Source organism: Pongo abelii, chromosome 6 (assembly GCF_028885655.2).
Source record: "Pongo abelii isolate AG06213 chromosome 6, NHGRI_mPonAbe1-v2.0_pri, whole genome shotgun sequence".
NCBI classification, from domain to species: Eukaryota; Metazoa; Chordata; class Mammalia; order Primates; family Hominidae; genus Pongo; species Pongo abelii.
The window spans coordinates 13,725,066-13,749,569 of record NC_071991.2 but is presented as its reverse complement, the minus strand read 5'-3'; the positions used below and the strand labels follow the sequence as shown (position 1 = coordinate 13,749,569).

The window sequence follows — 24,504 nt, the reverse complement described above, 5'->3', positions numbered from 1 at the left end:
GAAGGTTGCAGTGAGCCGAGATCACGCCACTGCATACCAGCCTGGGGGACAGAAAGAGACTCTGTCTCGAAAAAAAAAAAAAAAAAAAGAAGTGAAGCACTTGCCAAGCAAATCTTTCAGAGCAAATGGAGTGGACCCTACATCTCTTGGATAATAAACGCACTGGATAATAAAAGCAGGAACAGGCCAGGTGCAGTGGCACGTGCCTGTAGTCCCAACCTACTGGGGAGGCCAAGGCAGGAAGACTGCTTGAGCCCAGGAGTTGGAGGCTGCAGTGAGTTATGATCAGGCAACTGCACTCCAGCCTGGGTGACAGACGGATATCCTGTCTTTTTTTTTTTTTTAAAAAAAAAAAAACGGCCAGGCACAGTGGATCATGCCTGTAATCTCAACACTTTGGGAGGCTGAGGCGGGTGGATCCCCTGAGCTCAGGAGTTCCAGACCAGCCTGGCCAACAGGGTGATACCCCTTCTCTACTAAAAATACAAAATAAGCCGGGCGTGGTGGCACACACCTGTAACCCCAGCTACTCAGGAAGCTGAGGCAGGAGAATCGCTTGAACCCGGAAGGCAGAGGTTGCAGTGAGCCGAGATCGTGCCACTGCACTCCAGCCTGGGAAACAAGAGCGAAACTTCGCTTCAAACAAATAAATAAGCGCCCAGTATGTCTTGGCTTTCATCTGCCAGACCTCAACCCTCACCCCCAGGAGATCAGGTCCAGACCACGAGCTGACCCTGGACTCGGGCAAGGGTGAGTTGGTGCAGCCCCGGCCTGCTGGGAGGCACAGGCTGCAGCAGGCTGCCTGGGGCTGAGGCCGGCCACTCACGAACTCATGACCTTGAATGAGCTCCAAAAGCTCTGGGCCTCCCAGGCTCTAGGAGGAGTGGGAGAGAGAGGCCTCAGCCTGTCGCTGGTCACGCTTTCCCCTCCTCACCTCTTTGTCCCAAATCCCCTTCCTGGCAAAGCTGACAGTCTTATATCACTCTAGAGGAAACTGAGTCAGCCCTAAGGAACAATTCAATGAACCATTTGCTTACTTGAGGATTGGAACTCAAGTCTCACTCAAAGTCTGTGCCATTTTCGTCCCAGCTGTCACTGGCCCTCATCCACACACACCCAAGGATGAGCACCTAACGCTTGCGTGCACACTCCCATGTCCGCATTTATTCACTCACTCACTCATTCACTCACTCATTCATTCACTCATTCATTCACTCACTCATTCACTCATTCATTCATTCACTCACTCATTCATTCATTCACTCAGTGCATGTTGCAGTCATGATCCAAATATTTATGGCCTCTGTGTGCCAGGCACGAGATGGAGGGGCTGGGGCTAGAGCCCCCGATAACTCGGCCATGCCCTAGCTTTCCTGGGACACACATTGTGGTAAGGGGAGACTAAAAAAATTAAGTCAGGCCAGGCACGGTGGCTTATGCCTGAATCCCAGCACTTTGGGAGGCCCAGGCGAGTGAATCACCTGAGGTCGGGAGTTCAAGACCAGCCTGGCCAACATGGAGAAACCCAGTCTCTAATAAAAAAATAAAAAATAAAAAAAAATTAGCCGGGTGTGGTGGCACATGCCTGTAATCCCAGCTACTCAGGAGACTAAGGCAAGAGAATTGCTTGAACCCAGGAGGCGGAGGTTGCGGTGAGCCGAGATCGCGCCATTGCACTCCAGCCTGGGAAACAAGAGCGAGACTCCATCTCAAAAAAAAAAAAAAAAAGGGAGGGGGAGGCAGAGGCAGGAGGATCACTTGAGGCCAGTAGTTTGAGACCATCCTGGGCAACATAGCAGGACCCTGTATGTATAAAAAAATTTAAAAAAATTAGCCGGGCATGGTGGCACGCACCTGTAGTCCCAGCTACTCCAGAGGCTGAGGCAAGAGGATCGCTGGAGCCCAGGAGTTGGAGGCTGCAGCGAACTGTGATCCCACCACTGCGCTTGAGCCTGGATAACAAAGCAAGACCCTGTCTCAAATAACAACAGCAATAATAATAAAGAAAAATTAAATGCAATTTGTGATGCATCAGTGATAAGTGCTCTGCAGAAAAAGGAGGCAGGAAGAGGCTGAGGAAGGTATGAGGTTTGCTATGCAATGTGAAGTTATCAAGGAAGGCTTCTTGGAAGAGGTGATATTTGAGCAGAGAAATGGAGGAGAGAGTTATGGAGGGAAGATGGTGAACGGGGGGAACATGGTCAAGACCAGGAATATGGTCAAGGGGGGAAAGATGGTCAAGGGGATGCAGCAAATGCAAAGGCCCTGAGGCAGGAGCAGCTTGGTTCACCCCCAAAACCCTTGGGGCCCGTGTAGGCGACGGGAAGGACAAGTGTAAACCCTTTTCCTTGTCCCTGCAGGTGTGTGTGAATGTGAGTCTGCCCATGTTTACACCCTGCAAGCCTGAAGAGTCCCCAGAAACTGAAAGAAGAAGCAAAGCCCTTTCTGTACCCTCCCTGCCCCCTGTCCCGACCGCGACAAAAGCGACTTCCTCTTTCCAGTGCATTTAAGGTGCAGCCTGGAAGTGCCAGGGAGCACTGGAGGCCACCCAGTCATGGGGGACACCTTCATCCGTCACATCGTCCTGCTGGGCTTTGAGAAGCGCTTCGTACCCAGCCAGCACTATGTGAGTAGCTGGTGGAGGGCATCCCGTGGCGGGGGTGGGGATACGGGAGGGACAGCACGGCCACCCTTGCAGTCCCAGGGCTGACCAGCTCCAGTGAGGACTAACGGGGCAGGGTCTTGGGCACCCAGACCCTGGTCTTTGAGCCTGGATCTACCCCTCTGATCCCTGGGAAGACAGTTCCCTTGGACCCGCCCTGGGCCCCAGCCCTTTACTGTCCCCGCGTATGTCCCCAGCCAGGCCCTCAGCCTTAGCCAGGAGTCCTCTTTCTGCTCCCCTGCCATGGTCAGGCAGCTCAGCGCTCTCTCAGGTCCAAGGCCCACTCCTCCAGGAAGCCTTCCCTGACTAGCCCAGCTATCAGAGAGTGGCCCTCCCAGGAGGGAGGCCTGGAAACTAAAGCTCTCTCTCTCCCCAGCTGCCTGTAGTGTCAGTTAGAGTCTTATCCTCTCCAGTAGGGTGACACCACCACAGGGGCCAATAGAGTCCTCCCATCTGTCCCCCAGGAGGCTGGACAAATGCCTGCTCAGACACACAAGTCCACTGGGTCCCCTAATCCCATAGGAAGGCCAGGGAGGAACTACATTTAGGAAATTGAATGAAGCTTGTATGGAACATTTAGTCCTACGTGCCAAGACCTTTCTCTTTTTTATTGTTTTTTGTTTTTTGAGACAGAGTCTTGCTCTGTCGCCCAGGCCAGAGTGCAGTGGCACGAGCTCAGCTTACTGCAACCTCCGCCTTCCAGGTTCAACCGGTTCTCCTGCCTCAGCCTCCGGAGTAGTTGGGATTACAGGTGCCCACCACCACGCCTGGCTAATTTTTGTATTTTTAGTAGAGACGGGGTTTCACCATGTTGGCCAGGCTGGTCTCAAACTCCTGACCTCAAGTGATCCACCCGCCTCGGCCTCCCAAAGTTCTGGGATTACAGGCATGAGCCACCGTACCTGGCCTGTTTTTTTGAAATGAGGTCTGGAGTGCAGTGGTGCAATCATAGTTCACTGCAGCCTCGACCTCCCAGGCCCAAGCGATCCTCCTGCCTCAGCCCCTTGAGTAGCTGGGGCTACAGGCGCACACCACCATGCCTGGCTAGTTTTTAAAATTTTTGTGGAGATGAGGTTTCACTGCATTGTCCAGGCTAATCTTGAACTCCTCGGCTTAAGCAACCCTCTGGTCTCAGGATCCCACAGTGCTAGGATTACAAGCGCGAGCTACCGTGCCTAGTCACTTTTCTCCTTTTCTTTGTAACTTTCAGTTTTGAAATTTCAAATTTACAGAAAGGCTACTGGGTGTCAAAACGGTACCAGTCACTCCAATAGTCTTTCACCCACCTTCATCCACACCTCTCTTTCTGGGGATATTTTCTGAATTATTTGAGAGTGAGTTGAAGCCGTGTTTCTTTACCTCTAAATACTAGTTGTTGGGCATTTCTTAAAATCAAGGCATTCTCTTACATAATCACAACGCACGTGTCAAAATCAGGAAATTAACATGGACAAAACACCATTATCCACCCACAGACTTTACTGAGGTTTCCCCGATTATCCTACTTGTCCTCTGCAGTAAATACTTGTTTCAGGTCTAGGATCCATTCAAGGATCAATGTCATAGCCTTTAACCTTCTTTAATCTGGAGCAGTCTTTTTTTTTTTTTTTTTTTTTTTGACATAGAGTCTCACTCTGTCGCCACACTGGAGTGCAGTGGTGCAATCTTGGCTCACTGCAACCTCCGCCTCCTGGGTTCAAGAGGTTCTCCTGCCTCAGCCTCCCGAGTAGCTGGGAATACAGGTGCCTGCCACCACACCCAGCTCGTAATTTTTGGTAGAGACAGGGTTTTGCCATGTTGATTCTGGATCAGCTTTTTTTTTTTTTTTTTTTTTTTAATGAGATGGAGTCTTGCTCTGTCACCCAGGCTGGAGTGCAATGGCACCATCTCCACTCACTGCATCCTCCATCTCCCGGGTTCAAGCAATTCTCGTGCCTCAGCCTCCCGAGTAGCTGGGATTACAGGCATACGCCACCATGCCTGGCTAATTTTTGTATTTTTAGTAGAGACAGGGTTTCACCATGTTGGCCAGGCTGATCTCGAGCTCCTGACCTCAGGTGATCTGCCCGCCTCGACCTCCCAAAGTGCTGAGATTACAGGCGTGAGCCACCATGCCAGCCGGTTCTGAATCGGTCTTAATCAGTCTTTGTCTTTTGCAACTTTGATGTTTTGCAGAGAGCAGGCCAGTTACTTTGTAGAATGTCCCTTAGTTTGGGTTTATCTTCATTAGATTCAGTTTGTGTATCCAGGGCAGTGGATCTTAGATGCGATGCTGTCTTCTTTTTAATTTTTTTGAGAGGGAGTCTCGCTCTGTCACCCAGGCTGGAGTGCAGTGGCACAACCTCAGCTCACTGCAGCCTCCGCCTCCCGGGTTCAAGCAATTCTCCTGTCCCAGCCTCCCAAATAGCTGGGATTACAGGTGTCCATCACCACTCCCGGCTAATTTTTGTGTTTTTAGTAGAGACGGGGTTTCACTATATTGGTCGGGCTGGTCTTGAACTCCTGACCGCAGGTGAGCCACCGGCCTTGGCCTCCCAAAGTGCTGGGATTACAGATGGGAGCCACCATGCCCAGCCTTCCTGCCCCTCCCCTACCCTCCCCTCTCCTCCTGTCCCCTCCCTTCCCTTCCCCTCCCTTCCCTTCCCCTCCCTTCCCCTCCCCTCCCCACCCAAGCTGGAGTGCAGTCGTGCAATCATAGCTCACTAAAGCCTCGACCTCCAAGGCTCAAGCAATTCTCCTGCCTCACCTGGAGCCACAGGTGTGCAGCCAATTTTTGTGTTTTTAGTAGATATGGGGGTCTCGCTATGTTGCCCAGGCTGGTCTCAAACTCCTGGACTCAAGCGATCTTCCCACCTCGGTCCTAAAATGTGCTGGGATTCCAGGTGTGAGCCACCGTGCCCAGCCTAGGTCCTACTTTTATCTCAAATTTACAGATGAGTCCATTTGAGAGAAGCTGACCATCTTGCCCTGGGTCTCAAGGCTGGGGTGTGGCAGCACTTGGCTCCACGTTTGTGCCCTTTCTGCAATCCAGGACAACAGCAAAGATGTTCCTCACCCCAATCCTCTGGGCTTCCTCCGGGGGTAGTGGGATCCTGGGTGCACACAGCAAAGCCTCTTTGGAAGCTGAATGGGGTCCCCCGACTCTGGCTTTCCCCCAGGTGTACATGTTCCTGGTGAAATGGCAGGACCTGTCAGAGAAGGTGGTCTACCGGCGCTTCACCGAGATCTATGAGTTCCATGTGAGTGTGGGGACAGAGGAGGGACAGGGACCCACCGTTCCAGCTCCACCCTTTGGGGAGGACCTTAGCCCAGGTGGTGGGGAAACTGCAGAACCCAGAATCCCCTCCCAGACCACAGTTAAAGGGGATTTATTTATTTATATATATTTTTGTGACAGGGTCTTGCTCTGTCACCCAGGGTCTTGCTCTGTCACCACTCTGAACACCTCATGTTCTCTGATTACAGGCATGAGCCACCATGCTCAGCCTTTTAGGTGGTTTTGAGAGGTATTTAGGTTTGCAGTGCAGGGGCACACTCATAGCTCACTGCAGCCTCAACGTCTGGGGCTCAAGCAATCCTCCTGCCTCAGCCTCCTGAGTAGCTGGGACTGTAGGTGCGCATCACCATGTGTGGCTAAATTTTGTATTTTTTATAAAGATGGGGATCTCACTATGTTGCCCAGGCTGGTCTTGAACTCCAGACCTCAAGTGATCCTCCTTCCTTGGCCTCCCAAAGCTAAAGGGGCATTATAAGAAAAAAACATTTTTCCCCCTGAAACATTTAAGTAGTCTTACTGAAAACAATAAAACACAGAAACACCAGATTCTCATTTTAAAGTAAAACAGACAGGATCTCCCAGAACCTTCCTAGAATGGAACCGTTCTTGTCGCTTTTGAAAAACAAAGCCAAGTTCTAGATCCCAAATTAATGCACCTGCTGGTAAACATTCTCCTTGTGGTTCTCATCCCTATGTTAGTTATTTTCCTAAATTTTACATTTGTACCTTTTTAAGAATGAGTTATCAGTTTTTTATATTTGTTTTTCTTTTGAGATGGGGTCTTGCTCTGTTGCCCAGGCTGGGGTGCAGTGGTGCGATCACGGCTCACTGCAGCCTCAACCTCCAGGGCTGAAGCGATTCTCCCATCTCAGCCTCCCATGTTGAGATCACAGGTGTGCACCACCACACCTGGCTCCTTTTCCTGATTTGTTTTTTGTAGAGATGGGGTTTCGCTATGTTGCCCAGGCTAGTCTCTAATTCCTGGACTCTAGTGAACCTCCCGCCTCAGCCTCCCAAATTGCTAGGATTACAGGTTTGAGCCCCTGCACCTGGCCAACCTGAGTTTTAAGAGGATCCCTCTGGCGACTGGATTGAGGACAGACAAGAGTGGACAGGGGACACAAGGAGGCCATTGTCGTTATCCAGGCCTGGTAGTGGCTAGGGCCAGGAGGATGGGGTTGGTGGGAAGGGGTCAGATCCCAAAGAGATTTGGGGATTGGAAGCAAAAGGATTTGCTGGTGACTTGCACATGTGAGAGAGAGAGGCCAGTGCCTCTGCTAATCAAGGAATCCAGATGGCCACCGAAATTTCTAGGCCCGAGATATTTAGGTAGTGTCTCACTCTGTCACCCAGATTGGAGTGCAGTGGCGCCATCTCGGCTCACTGTAACCTCCGCCTCCCAGGTTTAAGCGATTCTCCCACCTCAGCCTCCTGAGTAGCTGGGATTACAGGCACGTGCCACCACTCCCGGCTAATTTTTGTATTTTTAGTAGAGACGGGTTTCACCATGTTGGCCAGGCTGGTGTTGAACTCCTGACCTCAAGTGGTCCACCCACGACAGCCTCCCAAAGTGCTGGGATTACAGTCGTGAGCCACCACACTCAGCCTTTTAGGTGGTTTTGAGAGGTATTTAGGTCACTTCCAATCTCGTGCTTTTCCAAGTGTTGTAAACTACAAATATTCCTTCACGTCTTCTTGTCTTTTTAATGTTTAGAAAACCTTAAAAGAAATGTTCCCTATTGAGGCAGGGGCAATCAATGCAGAGAACAGGATCATCCCCCACCTCCCAGGTGAGCACGGGGGCTGAGCCGCCTGTCGGGGGGTGATTGGCGGGGGCTCACCTTCCCTCACAGCCCCTCTTGGGCTTGACCTCCTGTTCTCTGGTGCCAGCTCCCAAGTGGTACGATGGGCAACGGGCCGCCGAGAACCGCCAGGGCACGCTTACCGAGTACTGCAGCATGCTCATGAGCCTGCCCACCAAGATCTCCCGCTGTCCCCACCTCCTCGACTTCTTCAAGGTGCGCCCCGATGACCTCAAGCTCCCCACGGACAACCAGTGAGTGACCTTTTCACCCTGCCAGGCGGGAGAGGGAAGGAGGGGTGGGACTTTCTGTGTTTTGCAGATGAGGAAACCGAGGCTCAGAGAGGGAAAGCCACCTTCCCAGAGCCACACAGCCAGAAAGAGGAGGCGGATTCCACCTCCAGCCCCTGTGACCCCGCCAAGCCTCCACCTTAATCCTTCACACCTCAGGGCACTGGGGGAAGCACTCAGGGCTGGAGGTCCAAAGTCCTGGGTCCTCATCCTGACATTACGGCCACCTGGCCATGGGACCTGGAGCCGGTCACCCCTGCTCTCTGAATGCAGGTTCTCCATTTCTATAATGGGCAGTGAGGATCAGGTGAAGCATTGGGTGTCTTGCGGAGCCCCCCAGAAGGATGTGGGGTTGATGCCTCTGCTAAGTGCTGAGCATGTCTGGGGTCTCCTATACCCAGGACCCTGTGTGGAAGGCACCTGAGAGGCTGAGGGAGCTCCAGGCAGGCTGGGGAAGTCCCCTTCTCCACCCCTCTCTGGTCACTGAAGCTCGAAGTGGGGAGCATGAGGACAGGACGTTACCCCTCGTCAAGGCACCCAGGCTGCCAAGACAGAGACAAGCAGCATTGCTCCGGCCGGCACTTATTGACGCTTGAAGGTGTCCCCTGGTCCAAGGAAGGGCAGTTCTCATCATCCCGGGAGGCGGGGGAAGGATGAACTCTGCAGTGGGGTCCACTCCTCATTGCCTGCTCTCTCAGGGCTCCAGAAGGAGGAAGAGGCCAGGCACAGTGGCTCACACCTATAATCCCAGCACTTTGGAAGGTCGAGGTGGGCAGATCACCTGAGGTTGGGAGTTCGAGACCAGCCTGGCCAACATGGTGAAATCCCATCTCTACCAAAAATATAAAAATTTAGTCAGGCACGGTGGCGTGCGCTTGTAATCCCAGCTACTTGGGAGGCCAAGGCAGGAGAATCGCTTGAACCTGGGAGGCAGAGGTTGCAGTGAGCTGAGATTGTGCCACTGCACTCCAGCCTGGGTGACAGAGCGAGACTCTGTCTAAAAAAAAAAAAAAAAAAAGAAAAGAAAGAAGATGGCCTGGGAGCCCACAAGAGCATTTTCCAGGCTTAGGGCATCCTTTGGGTCTGCAGAAAGCTATGTAGTGTCCTCCTCATGTCCCTCCCTTGGGCTGCCCAAGCAGATCTGCCCACCCCCGTCACTTCCTGAAGCCCTTCCTCAGCCAGTCCAGTTGCTGTCTTCTCTCTGCAGTGCCCCTTCCCTTCCCCGGGTCCCTCTTCTCTTGGGAAGTTCTTTTGTAGGTCTACCCAGCGCTTCTCCTTCCTCCGTGGGAAGCCAAGGGTCTCACCCAGACTGTTCTCTCCTCAGGACAAAAAAGCCAGAGACATACTTGATGCCCAAAGATAGCAAGAGTACCGCGACAGGTGAGAGGACGGGGGCAGCCAGGGGCGGGGTCACCCTGAGGAGACCCAGAGTGTTCAGGGAAAAAAGCAGGGGCTGGGAGCAGGCTGGGAGGGCTCATAGCTACCCTGCTGAAGAATTGGGTCTTTGGGCCAGGTGCGGTTGCTCATGCCTGTAATCCCAGCACTTTGGGAGGCCGAGGCGGGCGGATCACTTGAGGTCAGGAGTTTGAGAACAGCCTGGCCAACATAGAGAAACCCTGTCTCTACTAAAAATCCAAATTAGCCAGGCGTGGTGGTGGGTGCCTGTAGTCCCAGCCACTTGAGAGGCTGAGGCAGGAGAATTGCTTGAACCCAGAGGACGGAGTTTGCAGTGAGCCGAGATCGTGCCACTGCACTCCACCCTGGGCGGCAGAGCCAGGCTCCATCTCAAAAAAAAAAAAAAAAAAAAAGAGGAATTGGGTCTTTGGAAGGTCCTTGGAGACTGAAAAGAGCCCTTTGCAGGTGGCAGTGCAGAGACCGGCGCAGACCCTTGCTCCTGGCAGCCGGGGGCGTGTTTATGGCTGAATGCATGAACAGGTTTTGGAGGCCAACGTGGTCTTCAGAGGCGATGCAGGGCTGTGGCAGTTTCTAATACTTATTGCACAGTCACTGCTAATAACAATAATAATAATAATACCTAACATTAATGGAGCGCTTACTCTGTGCCAGCCACTGTTTTGTTTTTGTTGTTTTCAGTGACAGGGTCTCGCTCTGTTGCCCAGGCTGGAGTGAAGTGGTGTGATCATAGCTCACTGCAGCCTCGACCTCCTGGGCTGAAGCGATCCTCCCACCTCAGCCTCCTAAGTAGCTGGGATTACAGGTGTGTGCCACCATGACCAGCTAATTTTTAATTTTTTGGCAGAGATGGGGTCTCACTACATTGCCCAGGCTGGTCTTAAGCTCTTGGCCTCAAGCAACCCTCCTGCCTCAGCCTCCCAAAGTGCTGGGATTACTGACATGAGCCACTGTGCCTGGCTTTTTCTTCTTCTTATAAGGACACGAGGCCCATTGGGTTAGGACCCACTCTAATGACCTCATTTTAACCTAATTACCTCTTGCAAGACCCTATCTCCAAATACACCCACACTGTAAGGTACTGGGTGGTTAGGACTTCAACATATGAATTTTGAGAAGACGGATCTCAGCCAATAACAAACAGCATCAGCACCTCCATGGTTGGATGAAGGGCTGGTCAGAAATGCACACTCAGGTCCCACGGTGGGCCTACTGAACAGGATAGGCATTTTAGCAAAATCCCAGGCATTCGGGTGCACCTTAAAGTTAGGAAAAGGTCAGGCACTGTGGCTCATGCCTGTAATTCCAGCACTTCAGGAGACCGAGGCGGTTGAATCACCTGAGGTCAGGAGTTCGAGACCAGCCTGACCAATATCGTGAAACTCAATCTCTCCTAAAAATACAAAAATTAGCCAGGTGTGGTGGCGGGTGGGCAGGTGCTTGTAGTCCCAGCTACTTGGGAGGCTGAGGCAGGTGAACTGCTTGAACCTGGGAGGTGGAGGTTGCAGTGAGCCAAGATTGCACCACTGCACTCCAGCGACAGAGCAAGACTCTGTCTCAAAAAAAAAAAAAAAAAGTTGGGAAAAGGCCAGGTGCAGTGGCTCCATGCCTGTAATCCCAACACTTTAAGAGGCTGAGGTGGGAGAATCCTTTGAGCCCAGGAGTTCAAGACCAGCCTGGGCATTGTCCCAAGACCTTGTCTTTACAGAAAATTAGCCAGGTGTGGTGGCATATGCTTGTAGTCCCAGCTATTCGGGAGGCTGAGGCAGGGAGATCGCTTGAGCCTAGGAGTCCAGGGCTGTAGTGAGCTGTGATCACGTCACTGTACTCTAGCCTGGGCAACAGAGCAAGACTCTGTCTCCAAAAAAGAAAATAAAGTTGGGAAAGGCTTGCTAACTTCATCAGATGAGAACAAGGACACGTTTGAAGTGTGAGGCCGGAGCCTGGAGAACGCTATGCGCCCAGGAAATGCAGGGCAGCAGAGACTCAGGATGCCAGCGCCTGTTCTGGAGGCCCAGATGGGCCCTGCAGTGCCCACTCACCCTGGCCTTCCTCTGCCCCAGACATCACCGGCCCCATCATCCTGCAGACGTACCGTGCCATTGCCGACTACGAGAAGACCTCGGGCTCCGAGATGGCTCTGTCTGCGGGTGACGTGGTGGAGGTCGTGGAGAAGAGCGAGAGCGGTCAGACCTCCCACCCTACAGGGCTCCTTCCCCTGGTGCTCAGGAACCCACAGCCACAAGCCCCCTGCCAAGGCTTAGGCAGCCTGGCCCCTGGGAGGACTCCGGCTCCGTTAGGGGCCCTGAATGTCTTCCCCACACTGCGGGTCACCCTCTCTCTGAGTGTGCACCCTGTGGTGGCTGTGGGCATCTGTGCATGGCAGGCCGGGGCGGGGCATGTCTGCGTGTTCTGTCTGGATGGGTATGGGACCATCTGCTCATTATGAAGTGGGCTCAGGGCTGTGATTCTGTGAGCATATGTGCATGCATGCATGTGACCTCATTGTCCAGTGTGGTGAAGGTGACATTTCCAAATCTGAGCATTGGACATCAGTGTGTCTGTGTCCCTGTGTCCTCACCATCCCTGATGGCTGCAGGGAGCCGCTGGGCCCTGCCCCTCAGTCACATTCCCACACCTCTGGCACAGGTTGGTGGTTCTGTCAGATGAAAGCAAAGCGAGGCTGGATCCCAGCGTCCTTCCTCGAGCCCCTGGAAAGTCCCGACGAGACGGAAGACCCTGAGCCCAACTATGCAGGTGCCCCCTGCCCTCCGAGGCCATAGGGGTGTGGGAGAAAGGGGCAGGCGGGGCTCAGGGATATTGAGTGACTGCTTTGGAGTCTGGGCTGGTTGCTGGCTTGGCAGAAAAGTCAGGGCTGAGACCTCATCGGCTCTGGCTTGGGGGCTCTGGCAGGTTGCGATGCTCTTGGTCTGGACAGGGAACCAGGAGGAAGGAGCGGACAAGTGGGGAGAGTGAGAGGTCAGTGGTGTCTGTGGGTATGTGGCCAGGTTCAGTGGGAAGCTGAAGGATGAGCAGACCTTAGGCTCAGGAAGGAGGGCTGCCTGGAAGTGGGGGTGTCATCACTGACCAGAAAGGGAAAACTGGCAGTGCCAGGGCGGGATGGGGCCTGCATTGAACTTGAAAAAAACTATAATAGAATTGGTTACCATTTTATTTTATTATTTATTTATTTATTTATTTTACTTTTTTGAGACAGCGTCTCACTCCCTTGCTAAGGCTGGAGTGCGGTGGTGCTATCTCAGCTCACTGCAACCTCTGCCTCCCAGGATCAAGTGTTTCTCCAGCCTCAGCCTCCCCGAGTAGCTGGGATTACAGGCATGCGCCACCATGCCTGGATAATTTTTGTATTTTTAGTTGAGACGGGGTTTCACCACGTTAGCCAGACGGGTCTCAAACTTCTGACCTCAGGTGATCTGCCTGCCTTTGCCTCCCAAAGTGCTGGAATTACAGATGTGAGCCACTGTCCCTGGCCTGGTTACCCACATTTTAAAATGGAGTGATTTCACCCTTTTATGTGGATTTACAGCTTTTTTTTTTTGAGACGAAGTCTGGCTCTGTCACCCAGGCTGGAGTGCAGTAATGCAATCTCAGCTCACTGCAACCTTAGCCTCCTGGGTTCAAGCAATTCTCCTGTCTCAGCCACCCGAGTAGCTGGGATTACAGGCATGCACCACCACGCCAGGCTAATTTTTTGTATTTTTAGTAGAGATGGGGTTTCGCCATGTTGGCCAGGCTGGTCTCGAACTCCTGACCTCAGGTGATCCGCCCGCCTTGGCCTCCCAAAGTGCTAGGATTACAGGTGGGAACCACCTCGCCCAGCCTGTGGCTATTGTTTAAACACTGGGAAGTCCTGCAGCCCCGAGGCCGACAGTTAGCTGCAGCTGAGCAGTTCCCAGTACCACGTAGACGGATGCTCCACCCACCTACTCACGGCTGATCTCTTGTCATAGTTAGGTGTCTGGACAGACCTTCATCATTATGGGATCTCTGGTCCCCAGAGTGGGTGGCAATGAATGGGAGTGGACAAGCTCACCTGGGTGTAGGGGGCAGAGGGCAGAAGTCCAGAGTGTACCCCCAGAGTGGGTGCCAGCAGGAGCTTGCCGAGGGATCTGGGATGGAGCAGGAGGGTGGAGGGAGGAGACCCAGAAGAGGGTTAATTGCGGGCCCTGGGTGGGTCTGGAGTGCCTGGAGGAAGCCCAGGCGCAGAGAGGAGAAGACGGGATGGGTGGCGAGCCCCAGGCTGGGCCGACCTCACACTGTGCTCTGTGCCCCCGCCGTGGACCAGGTGAGCCGTACGTCGCCATCAAGGCCTACAATGCGGTGGAGGGGGACGAGGTGTCCCTGCTCGAGGGTGAAGCTGTTGAGGTCATTCACAAGCTCCTGGACGGCTGGTGGGTCATCAGGTAGGAGGGCCCCTCTCCATCCAGAGCACCCACCTGAGTCAGCCCCAGCCAGGACGGGGTGTTTGGGGATCTGGGGTGACTTGTCTCTGGGACTCTGGGTAAGCCACTGCCCCTCTCTGGGCTTAGTTTCCATCTCAGTAGCAGGGAGGGATGAGCCCACCCTTGCCTGTGTTGTGGGGATCCAATGTCCTTGTCCAAGTGGGTGCATTTCTCCTTTGTGATTTAGGGTCTCTTCCCAACCATCTATTATTATTCTTTCTCTGGCAACGTGGTGAACTGTTGTATAAATAATTACATTCCTGGCTGGGCGCAGTGGCTCAGGCCTGTAATCCCAGCACTTTGGGAGCCCAAGACAGGACGATCACGTGAGGTCAGGAGTTCGAGACCAGCCTGGCCAACATGCCAAAACCCTATCTCTACTAAAAATACAAACATGAGCCGGGTGTGGTGGCGGGAGCCTGTCATCCCAGCTACTCGGGAGTCTGAGACAAGAGAATCGCTTGAACCCAAGAGGTGGAGGTTGCAGTGAGCCAAGATCGCGCCATTGCACTCCAGTCTGGGCAACAAGAGCGAAACTCTGTCTCAAAAAAAAAAAAAAAAGATTACATTATTTTTATTTTTATCATCCCTTTATCTTTTAAAGCTTTCTTGCGGTCAGGTGTGGTGTCTCATGCCTGTAATCCCAACACTTTGGGAAGCTGAGGTGGGAGGATCACTCAAGGCTACAAGTTCAAGACCAACCTGGGCAATGTAGGGAGACCTCTGTCTCTACAAAAAAAATTAAAAATTAGCTGGATGTGGTAGCACACACTTGTAGCCCCAGCTACTCAGGAGGCTGAGGTGAAAGGATCACTTGACCCCAGGAGTTGGAGGCTGCAGTGAGCTATGACTGCACCACTGCACTCCAGCCTGGGTGATGGAGCAAGACCCTGTCTCAAAAAAAAATAAAAGCTTCCATTGCAATTCCCATCTGTTTATCCTCCAAATGAATGCAGAAATAATTATCCTTTTTCTGGTTCTGGGGAACACAGAATTCTAGCGGCTTGTGGAGCCATTTTCCTGGAGCCACAGGGCCTCCCAGGTCCTTTCCTGTGTCTTCATTTTTTACAATTTTTTTTTTTTTTTTTTTTTTGAGACAGGATCTTGCTCTGACTCCCAGGCTGGAGCACTCATAGCTCACTCAAGCGATCCTCCCACCTCAGGCTCCCAAGTAGCTGGGACTACAGGTGAGCACCACCACGCCCGGCTAATGTTTTTTTATTTTTTTGTAGGGACAGGGTCTCACTATGCTGCCAAGATTAGTCTTAAACTCCTAGCCTCAAGAGATCCTCCTGCCTTGGCCTCCCAAAGTACTGGGATTACAGGAATGAGCCTCCTTACTGGGCCTTTGCTGGCATCTTCAGAGCCCTAGGTCACAGGGCCAGCCTGGCGCCCTGCCACAAGCTTATCTTAAAGCTAGGACCACAATATGCATACCTGCAGCTGGGCCCTGGGCCAGAGGGCTTTGAGGCAGCATTTCTCAGCCTTTTAGATACACACTCTGTTAACCCCCATCCTGTGTCCCTGATAATCTTCTTGTGATTCTCCCACCAGCCAAGAATTGGGTTTTATGTGAACCTTGTATTATGCAAAGTTTTGTTTTGGTTTTTTTACTCCCAAATATAATATTGAGAATAGAAAGAAAGTCTTTTCAACAAATGGTGCTGGAACAGATGGATTTCCATACTGGAAAAAAAAAAAAAAAAGCAAAAAACAACCCTAGACCCCTGCCTCACACTGTACACACGTTTACTTCAGATGGATCACGGGTTTATCCCAGAGTAAAACCTGAAACTAAAAACCATTTGGGGCCAGACGGGGAGCTCACGCCTGTAATCCCAGCACTTTGGGAGGCTGAGGCAGATGGATCACTTCAGGTCATGGGTTCAAGACCAGCCATGACCAACATGGTGAAATCCCGTCTCTACTAAAAAACTACAAAATTAACCAAGTGTGGTGGTGCATGCCTGTAATCCCAGCTACTTGGGAAGCTGAGGCAGGAGAATTGCTTGAACTCGGGAAGCAGAGGTTGCAATGAGCCGACATCATGCCATTGCACTCCAGCCTAGGCAACAAGAGCAAAACTCTGTCTTGGGGTTGGGCGGGGGAAAAGCATTTGGAAGAAAGCATAGAATTTGGTGGCTTGGAGGTAGGCAAAGGTTCGTAGGAGACAGAAGGCAGTTAACATAAAAAAACTGGCAAATATAATCTGCCAATGTCTTCTTTTTTCTTTAATTTTTTTGGGAGGTAGTGATAGGGGTCTTGCTATGTTGCCCAGGCTGATCTCGAACTCCTGGCCTTAAGCGATCCTCCCACCTAGATCCCTCAAAGTACTGGGATTACAGGCGTGAGCGACCGTGCCCTGCCCATTCTTGCCAATGTCTTATAGCAAATACCTGTCCCCTGCGGTGACCTGGATCTGCTAACCCCCACCACTGCCTAGACTGTGGAAGGATTGCTAGAAGGGTCTCAGTTGCACAGACCAGGAAACTGAGGTCCACAGAGGCAGGTGTCCGGTTGTTTGCAACCTCTCAGCCTGTCCTAACCCCAATTGTTCAGAGAGAGCCCTGAAACCCCCTCCTCTGAGCGCCCCCGGGTGACTGCCCCAGCCTCAAGGGCTGCCTCTGTTGCAGGAAAGACGATGTCACAGGCTACTTCCCGTCCATGTACCTGCAAAAGTCGGGGCAAGACGTGTCCCAGGCCCAACGCCAGATCAAGCGGGGGGCGCCGCCCCGCAGGTGAGCGGGGGTCCCCGGGGCTGGGCGGGGTCGAGGGGGGCGCACCACGGGTTCGCTCTGTCTAGGCCGTAGCTTGGCAGTGCCGGGGCAGGGGCTCTCAGCCTGGGAGGAGAGGCAGGACCCTCACCGGGGAAAGGGGCTGGACGCGCCTGGCCGCGGTGTGGGGCTGGCACGGGGGCGGAAGGAAAGCGGCGATGCCCGGGGGCTTTGGGGATGGGCAATCCAGGGGGGCTCCCCGGGAGGGGGGCAGACCGAAGGCTGGTGAGGGGCGTGGAAAACCGCCCGGACTCTGCTGCAGGCTAAGGGTCCGTGTCGTGACGAGGGCAGCCGCCTCTTGTCCCGCCCGGGTCGTGCAGACTACCGGCCCCCTGCTGCCCCCCACTTCCTCGGACCAGGGGTGCCCATCCGAGTCCCTGGGGGCAGGGGCGCGCTCGGGCTTTGACGACGCCCCGTCCCGCTGGGCCAGGTCGTCCATCCGCAACGCGCACAGCATCCACCAGCGGTCGCGGAAGCGCCTCAGCCAGGACGCCTATCGCCGCAACAGCGTCCGTTTTCTGCAGGAGCGACGCCGCCAGGCGCGGCCGGGACCGCAGAGCCCCGGGAGCCTGCTCGGTGAGTGCAGCGGGAGAGGGCAGGAGGGGCAAGCCCTAGGGGCAAAGTCAGCGGGAGAGGCGGGGCCAGAGGCAGGGCTAGAGAGTAGCGGGGCGGGACCAGAGGGCGGAATCAGAGGGAGAGGCGGGGACTGGAGGCGGGGCAAGAGGAGGAGCGAGAGCTAGGGGGGCGGAGCGATCCCTAAGAGGCGGAGTCAGAGGGCGAGGCACAAGCGGGAGGCGAGGCCAGAGCGCGGAGCAGGAGTTAGAGAACGCGGCGGGGCGGGGCCAGAGAGCGCTGTGGGCGGGGCCAGTGTGTGGGGCGGGACGTCTGACTCGGCCCCGCTCTTTGCCGGCAGAGGAGGAGCGGCAGACGCAGCGCTCTAAACCGCAGCCAGCGGTGCCCCCGCGGCCGAGCGCCGACCTCATCCTGAACCGCTGCAGCGAGAGCACCAAGCGGAAGCTGGCGTCTGCCGTCTGAGGCTGGAGCGCAGTCCCCAGCTAGCGTCTCGGCCCTTCCCGCCCCGTGCCTGTGTATACGTGTTCTATAGAGCCTGGTGTCTGGACGCCGAGGACAGCCCCGGCCCCTGTCCAGCGCGGCTCCCGCCACCCTCAATAAATGTTGCTTGGAGTGGACCGAGGCTCTGCAGGGATGCAGGGAGGGCCGGGCTCCGCCCCAGGTTTATTTCTAAGTTGAGGACAGGAGGTTGTGAGTTCTGCTTGGGGGAAGTTGCAAGAGCCAAGGTCTGGTTGCATGTTGCCCTGGTCTTGGCCAAGAACAGGTTTGCACAAGGCCAAGTTCAAGAGGAACTCCGGTTTCCTGCTGACCGTTTGGTCAGAAACCACCTGCTCGGACTCTGGCAGAAGAGTCCTGAAGATGGGTGGACACAGTGCAGCGGGGCAGCCCTGTCTCATGACAGGAGACAGGCTGCTGTCCAGGGTGCAGGGGTGACCTTATAGCTGGGATAAAAAAAAATATTGTAACTTAGGTCCGGGCGCGGTGGCTCACGCCTGTAATCCCAGCACTTTGGGAGACCGAGGTGGGAGGATCGCATGAGCTCAGGAGTTCGAGACTAGCCTGGCCAACATGGTGAAACCCCGTCTCTACCAAAAATACAAAAATTAGCTGGGCGTGGTGGCATGCGCCCATAATCCCAGCTACTGGGGAGGCTGAGGCATGAGACTCGCTTGAACCCGGGAGGCAGAGGTTGTAGTGAGCCGAGATGGCGCCACTGCACTCCAGCCTGGACTACAGAGCGAGACTCTATCTCAAAAAAAAAAAGTAACTTAGGGGCAGGATGTCCTCTGTTACTCACTGAGACCGTGCCCCGGTTATGAGGTTGTACCAGAAAGCAAATATTCACTATGCACACTATTCACCGCTCACCCTAGCATTGCTGCCAGCCTGTAGCCTGAAAGCCTTTGCTTTGAGGGCAGGTCTTTCCCCAAAATGCAGACACGAAGGTGCAAAGTGAAGCTGCCAGTCTTGCAAAAGATGTAACTTGTCATGAAGGCCACGAGTGGCAGGGAGAGCTGTCCCACATTTGCGGAAGTGGCTATGTGAGGACGGGGGAGGCGGGTCCCTTAGAGATAAGAGACAATCATAAGGGGAGATATAAGAGAAAATCATAAGGGGAGCAGATGGTTGTCAAGAGAATAGGCTGACCATCGAAGGACTGGCAGAAGCTTTCAGAAAACCACTGGACGGCTGGGCACAGTGGCTCAGGCCTGTAATCCCAGCACTTTGGGAGGCTGACGCGGGTGAATCACTTGAGGTCAGGAGTTCGAGACCAGCCTGGCCAACATGGTGAAACCCCATCTCTACAGAAAATATAAAAATTAGCCAGGCGTGGCGGCACAAGCCTAGAATCCCAGCTACTCGGGAGGCTGAGGCAGGAGAATGGCTTGAACCCGGGAGTCAGAGGCTGCAGTGAGTCGAGATTGTTCCACTGCACTCCAGCCTGGGAGACAGTGCAAGACTCCTTCTAAAAAAAAAAGAAAAAAAAGAAAACCACTGCAGCTCTAAACTAGTTCTGCATTTTTGCAGACCCTGGTTTGCTGGAAAAGCCCAGCACCAAAGGCTATCATACAAAGCTGTGGGAAATTGAATCACCAACCCTCACCCCTTCTGCTTGTTCAGTTGCAGTTATAACCCTTTTATTAAATACAGTATAAAATACCACACCTCTAATCCGAGTGCTCTGGAAGGCCAAGGTGGAAGGATTGCTTGGGGCCAGGAGTTCAAGACCAGCCTGGGCCACATGGTGAGACCCGTCTAGACAAACATTTTTAAAAATTAGACAGGTGTGGTAGTGTGCACCTGTAGTCCCAGGTTGGGTGGGAGGATCACTTGAGCCCAGGAGTTTGAGGCTGCAGTAAGGTGTGATTGTGCCACTGTACTTCAGCCTGGGTGACAGAGCAAGACCCTGTCTCTAAAAAAAACAAATTAAAGGCCAGGCACAATGTTTCACACCTGTAATCCCAGCGCTTTGGGAGGCCGAGGCAGGTGGATGACTTGAGGCCAGGAGTTCGAGACCAGCTTGGCCAACATGGTGAAACCCTGTCTCTACTAAAAATACAACAACAACAAAAAAATTAGCCGGGTGTGGTGGTACACGTCTGTAATCCCAGGTACTCAGGAGGCTGAGGCGGAAGAATCGCTTGAACCCGGGAGGCAGAGGTTACAGTGAGCCGAGATCGCGCCACCGTACTCCAGCCTGGGCGACAGAGCATGACTCTGTCTCAAAAATAAATGAATAAATAAATAAATAAATAAAAATAAAAAATATACATACATATAAAAAAGAAGAGAAAATACTTATTTTCGTGATTGTTTCATTTTTTTCCAAGCTGAGGTCCTGACCAAATGTTTCCCCATGGTTTTTGTATATTTCTAATCCCCTTAAAGTGGCCCTTGCAGCGTGCTGGGGAGGAGGCCTCTCCGTGGGTGGGTGATTGGGAAGCCACGCCCACAGGGAAGGGAGTAAAAAACTAAAGTTGCCTGTTCTAAGGGCTGCACCTCTGTTTAGCCAACAATTTTCTTGAGGCCAGTCATAGTGCTAGGCTCATTGCATCATCTCCAGCTCTGAGACCAACACTGTCTGGTAGGTGTTTTATGGATGAGGAAACCAAAGCTCATAAAATTAATGAAGTGGTTTGCTTATGAACTAATGCAAGAAAGTGACAGTGCTGGGAGGTGGAACCAGGTTTTTCTTCTCTTCTTTTTTTTTGATGGAGTTTCGCTCTTGTCACCCAAGTGGAGTACAATGGAGTGACCTCAGCTCACTGCAACCTCTGCCTCCCGGGTTCAAGCGATTCTCCTGCCTCAGCCTCCAGGACAGCTGGGATTACAAGTGCCCGCCACCCTGCCCGGCTAATTTTTTGTAATTTTAGTAGAGATGAGGTTTCACCATGTTGGTCAGCCTGGTCTTGAACTCCTGACCTCAGGTGATCCGCCTGCCTTGGCCTTCCAAAGTGGTGGGATTACAGGCATGAGCCACCGCGGCTGGCCTAGGCTTTTCTTTTTGATTCTAAGGCCTTCCAGATCCAGTACTTTATCCTGACCCTGCAGAGCTCAGGATCTGTGGTTCAGGCCTGTGGCTCAGAGGAGGGAATACGACACACAGGTACGTGCCAGCCCAAGTGTGAGGGGGTCTGGCTTCCAGGGCCCTCTGTAGACCCCTAGTCCCAGGGCCTGTGTTAGTGGAGAGATTGGCTCTTTCCTCTGCCCATCCTGGGATGAGAAGTCGGGGACTTGGGATAGATGCAGTGCAACCCCTGCCCCTGAAAACTGACAAAGACCCACCAAATCCAGCCCCTACTCCTAGGCTGGGCCCCTGCCCATCTCCCTGGACCACACCACTCTCAAGGGCTCTTGAGACACCCCATTGCCCTACTAAAAACCTCTCTCGGCCAGGCTCGGTGGCTCACGCCTGTAATCCCAGCACTTTGGGAGGCTGAGTTGGGTGGATCACCTGAGGTCAGGAGTTCCAGACCAGCCTGGCCAACATGGTGAAATCCCGTCTCTACTAAAAATACAAACATTAGCTGGGTGTGGCGGGGGGGGCGCCTGTAATCCCAGCTACTCGGGAGGCTGAGGCAGGAGAATTGCTTGAACTCGGGAGGCAGAGGTTACAGTGAGCTGAGATCGTGCCACTGCGCTCCAGGCTGGGCAACCGAGCAAGACTCCATCTCAAAAAAAAAAACAAACGAAAAACCTTTCCCAGCCATTCAGTCATTCCCACAGTCTCAGCTCAGTCCCATGAGTGACAGTGCATGTCAGTGGCCATCATATCTCAAGCCATCCTGGTCCCAACACACATTCCTGGGGCCTTGGGAACTGATTCTAAGCAGAACAGCTTCATGAACGGTCCGGCCAACAGAAGGCAGCCTAGGCTGAACCCTACTGTCCCCTCCCTATCATCTGATTGGTGGACCACCAGGGAGCCACACACATGACAGATGATGAGGACAGAGGCTGCATGACAGATACCTGCTAGGTCTCCGTGTCAGGCACAGTGGCTGCTTAGGATTGAAGCACATGGGCCGGGTGTCGTGGCTCATGCCTGTAATCCCAGCACTTTGGGAGGCCAAGGTGGGCGGATCACTTGAGGTCAGGGGTTCAAGACCAGCCTGGCCAACATGGTGAAACCCCGTCTCTACTAAAAAATACAAAAATTAGTTGGGCGTGGTGGCGCATGCCTGTAGTCCCAGCTACTCGGGAGGCTGAGGCACGAGAATCACTAGAACCTGAGAGGCGGAGGTTGCATTGGGCCAAGATCACACCACTGCACTCCAGCCTGGGCGACAGAGCGACACTCCATCTCAAAAACAAAAAGTGAAGCACATGGACTTTGGAGTCACATGGACCCTGGTTTGAATCCTGACAACTCCTATAATGGCTGTGTGACCTGGAGCGAGCCACTTAGCCACTCTTGAGCTTCAGTTTCCTATCTATGAAAGAGGGGGCTGCTCTGGTCCTGCTGCACGGCCACACTTCTGATATGTGGTGTGAACAAGTGCTCACTTCCATCAAGACCTGGACTCCCCTCCAACTCCCATTATAAACCAGCCCATCTGGGATTCCTTCTCCAAAAGAGCGCTGAGCTTGCCAGACCCAGCTGTACCTGAAGTCAACGACAGGAACCGCGTGGAGGGGGGTCATTTCCCTGTGTCTAAGGATAAGCACCTGGGCTCCAACTGGGCTCCTGGCCTGGGGGTTGCTCTGTCCCTCCTGCACCCCGTGTCATTTTTATCAAAGTCCTTTTCTCCATCGCTTCCTGAGTGGGTCATTAGATGGAGATCCACAGCCTTCCTCCACCCTGGTCACATGAATTCCCCCGATCTGGAAAGTATTCACAATTTTGTGTCACTAATTCCAGTGACTAATAGAGATTACACACACACACACACACACACACACACAAACACACAAACACACACCTTCAAATGACAACCTGCCAGGAGAAAAATGCTATTAAGGGAAAGATGTCACTTTGGGAAGCCGAGGCGGGTAGATCGCTTGAGCCCGGAAGTTTGAGACTAGCCTGGGCAACAAAGGGAGACCCCGTCTCTACAACAACAACAAAAAAAACCCACAAAAATTAGCTGGTTATGGTAGCATGCACCTGTAGTCCCAGCTACTTGGAAGGCTGAGGTGGGAGGATCACTTGAACCCAGGAAGCAGAGGATGCAGTGAGCCAAGGTCGCACCACTGCACTCCAGCCTGGGTGACAGAGCGAGCCCATTTCCTTGTTTCCAAAAATAAAAAAGGGAAAGATATTATTGGGTCAACAGAGAAAACTAGAGTATAAACAGTAAACTGGGTAAAATAATTGCAACAATGTTCAATTTACTGAAGTTGGTAAAGGAAACGTTATTGTGTAAGAAAATATCCCTGTTCTCTGAAAATACTCACTGAAGTATTTAGGGGTAAATGATGTATGTAACTTTCCCTTGAACGGTCCAGGAAAAAAAATGCACATCCATTTATACACATATCATAGATACTCATAGACATTTGCTTATACACACTTACCATAGGCACTGATTATAGATACACATACACACATATGAGTGAGAGGGAGAGGGAGGGAAGCAGGGAGGGAGACAAAGTGATCCAATAATGAAACAAGGGTAAAATGTTAACAATTGAGAGTCTGGCTAAAGGGCATGTGAGTATTTTCCATACTATTTTTATTTTTGCAACTTTTCTTTTTTTTTTTTTGAGACAAAGTCTCACTCTGTCGCCCAGGCTGGAGTGCAATGGCACAATCTCGGCTCACTGCAACCTCTGTCTCCTGGGTTCAAGTGATTCTCCTGCCTCAGCCTTCTGAGTAGCTGGGATTACAGGCGCGTGCCACCATACCCGGCAAATTTGTGTGTTTTTAGTAGAAACAGGGTTTCACCATGTTACCCAGGCTGGTCTCGAACTCCTGACCTCAAGTGATCCACCCACCTTGGCCTCCCAAAGTGCTGGGATTACAGGTGTGAGCCACGTGCTTGGCCACAACTTTTCTGTAACTATTCATAGAAAAGAAACAACAACAACAAAAAAAACCTCTAAACCTTAACTTACTTTGTCTAACTTTTATAGACAAAGCCTATGTTATTTGCTCTGGGGTTTTCCATTTTAAACCTGACCTTTCTGGTTCCAGGTGAAGGCAGAGACAGATAACATAGGATTATAGTATGTCAGTATGTTTTCAACTATTTCTCCTGAAACTTGGAAACATATTAGACCATGTGGGATACCACGCAGATGGGAACGGGGGATAAATGTGGGTTCATATATACTCCTCCACAAATATACATGTCTCGGGCTGGGCACGGTGGCTCACGCCTGTAATTCTAGCACTTTGGGAGGCCGAGGCGGGCAGATCACTTGAGGTCAGGAGTTTGTGACCAGCCTGGCCAACATGGTGAAACCCTATCTCTACTAAAAATAGAAAAATGAGCTGGGTGTGGTGGTGGGCACCTGTAACCCCGGCTACTCGGGAGGCTGAGGCAAGAGGATCACTTGAACCCAGGAGGCAGAGGCTGCAGTGAGCCCAGATCGCCCCATTGCACTCCAGCCTGGGTAACAGAGTGAGACTCCGTCCCAAAAAAAGAACCCCCAAAACCAAAAAGCAAATATACACGTCTCTCTCCCTATTTCTCTGTTGATTGATTTAAACTTCAAGATGCCAACTACAGTGACTATCAGGGTGGCAAGCAGGTAATGTGAATGAATGAAACAGGCCAGGCATAAGAAAAGGCAACTACCAATAA

The 24,504-nt window shown here is 52.7% G+C and overlaps 1 protein-coding gene across 1 annotated transcript; it reads left to right on the top strand.

The window, feature by feature from the left end:
* Window positions 1-2,491: 2,491 nt before the first annotated feature.
* NCF1 (neutrophil cytosolic factor 1) lies at window positions 2,492-17,871 on the top strand. Its single transcript, XM_002817873.6, has 11 exons — window positions 2,492-2,626; window positions 5,821-5,901; window positions 7,654-7,729; window positions 7,830-7,995; window positions 9,356-9,411; window positions 11,508-11,630; window positions 12,094-12,201; window positions 13,751-13,868; window positions 16,541-16,645; window positions 17,112-17,257; window positions 17,595-17,871. Exons 1-11 carry the CDS (start codon window positions 2,555-2,557, stop codon window positions 17,714-17,716), a joined length of 1,173 nt encoding a protein of 390 aa, XP_002817919.3. The 5' UTR covers window positions 2,492-2,554; the 3' UTR covers window positions 17,717-17,871.
* The last annotated feature ends 6,633 nt before the right edge of the window (window positions 17,872-24,504 follow it).

Coding starts and splice junctions, on each gene's coding strand:
- NCF1 (XM_002817873.6), top strand. CDS start 2,555: ATGGGGGACACCTTCATCCGTCACATCGTCCTGCTGGGCTTTGAGAAG. Junction 7,996..9,355: donor AAGCTCCCCACGGACAACCA/GTGAGTGACCTT, acceptor TTCTCTCCTCAG/GACAAAAAAGCCAGAGACAT. Junction 16,646..17,111: donor CGGGGGGCGCCGCCCCGCAG/GTGAGCGGGGGT, acceptor CCGCTGGGCCAG/GTCGTCCATCCGCAACGCGC.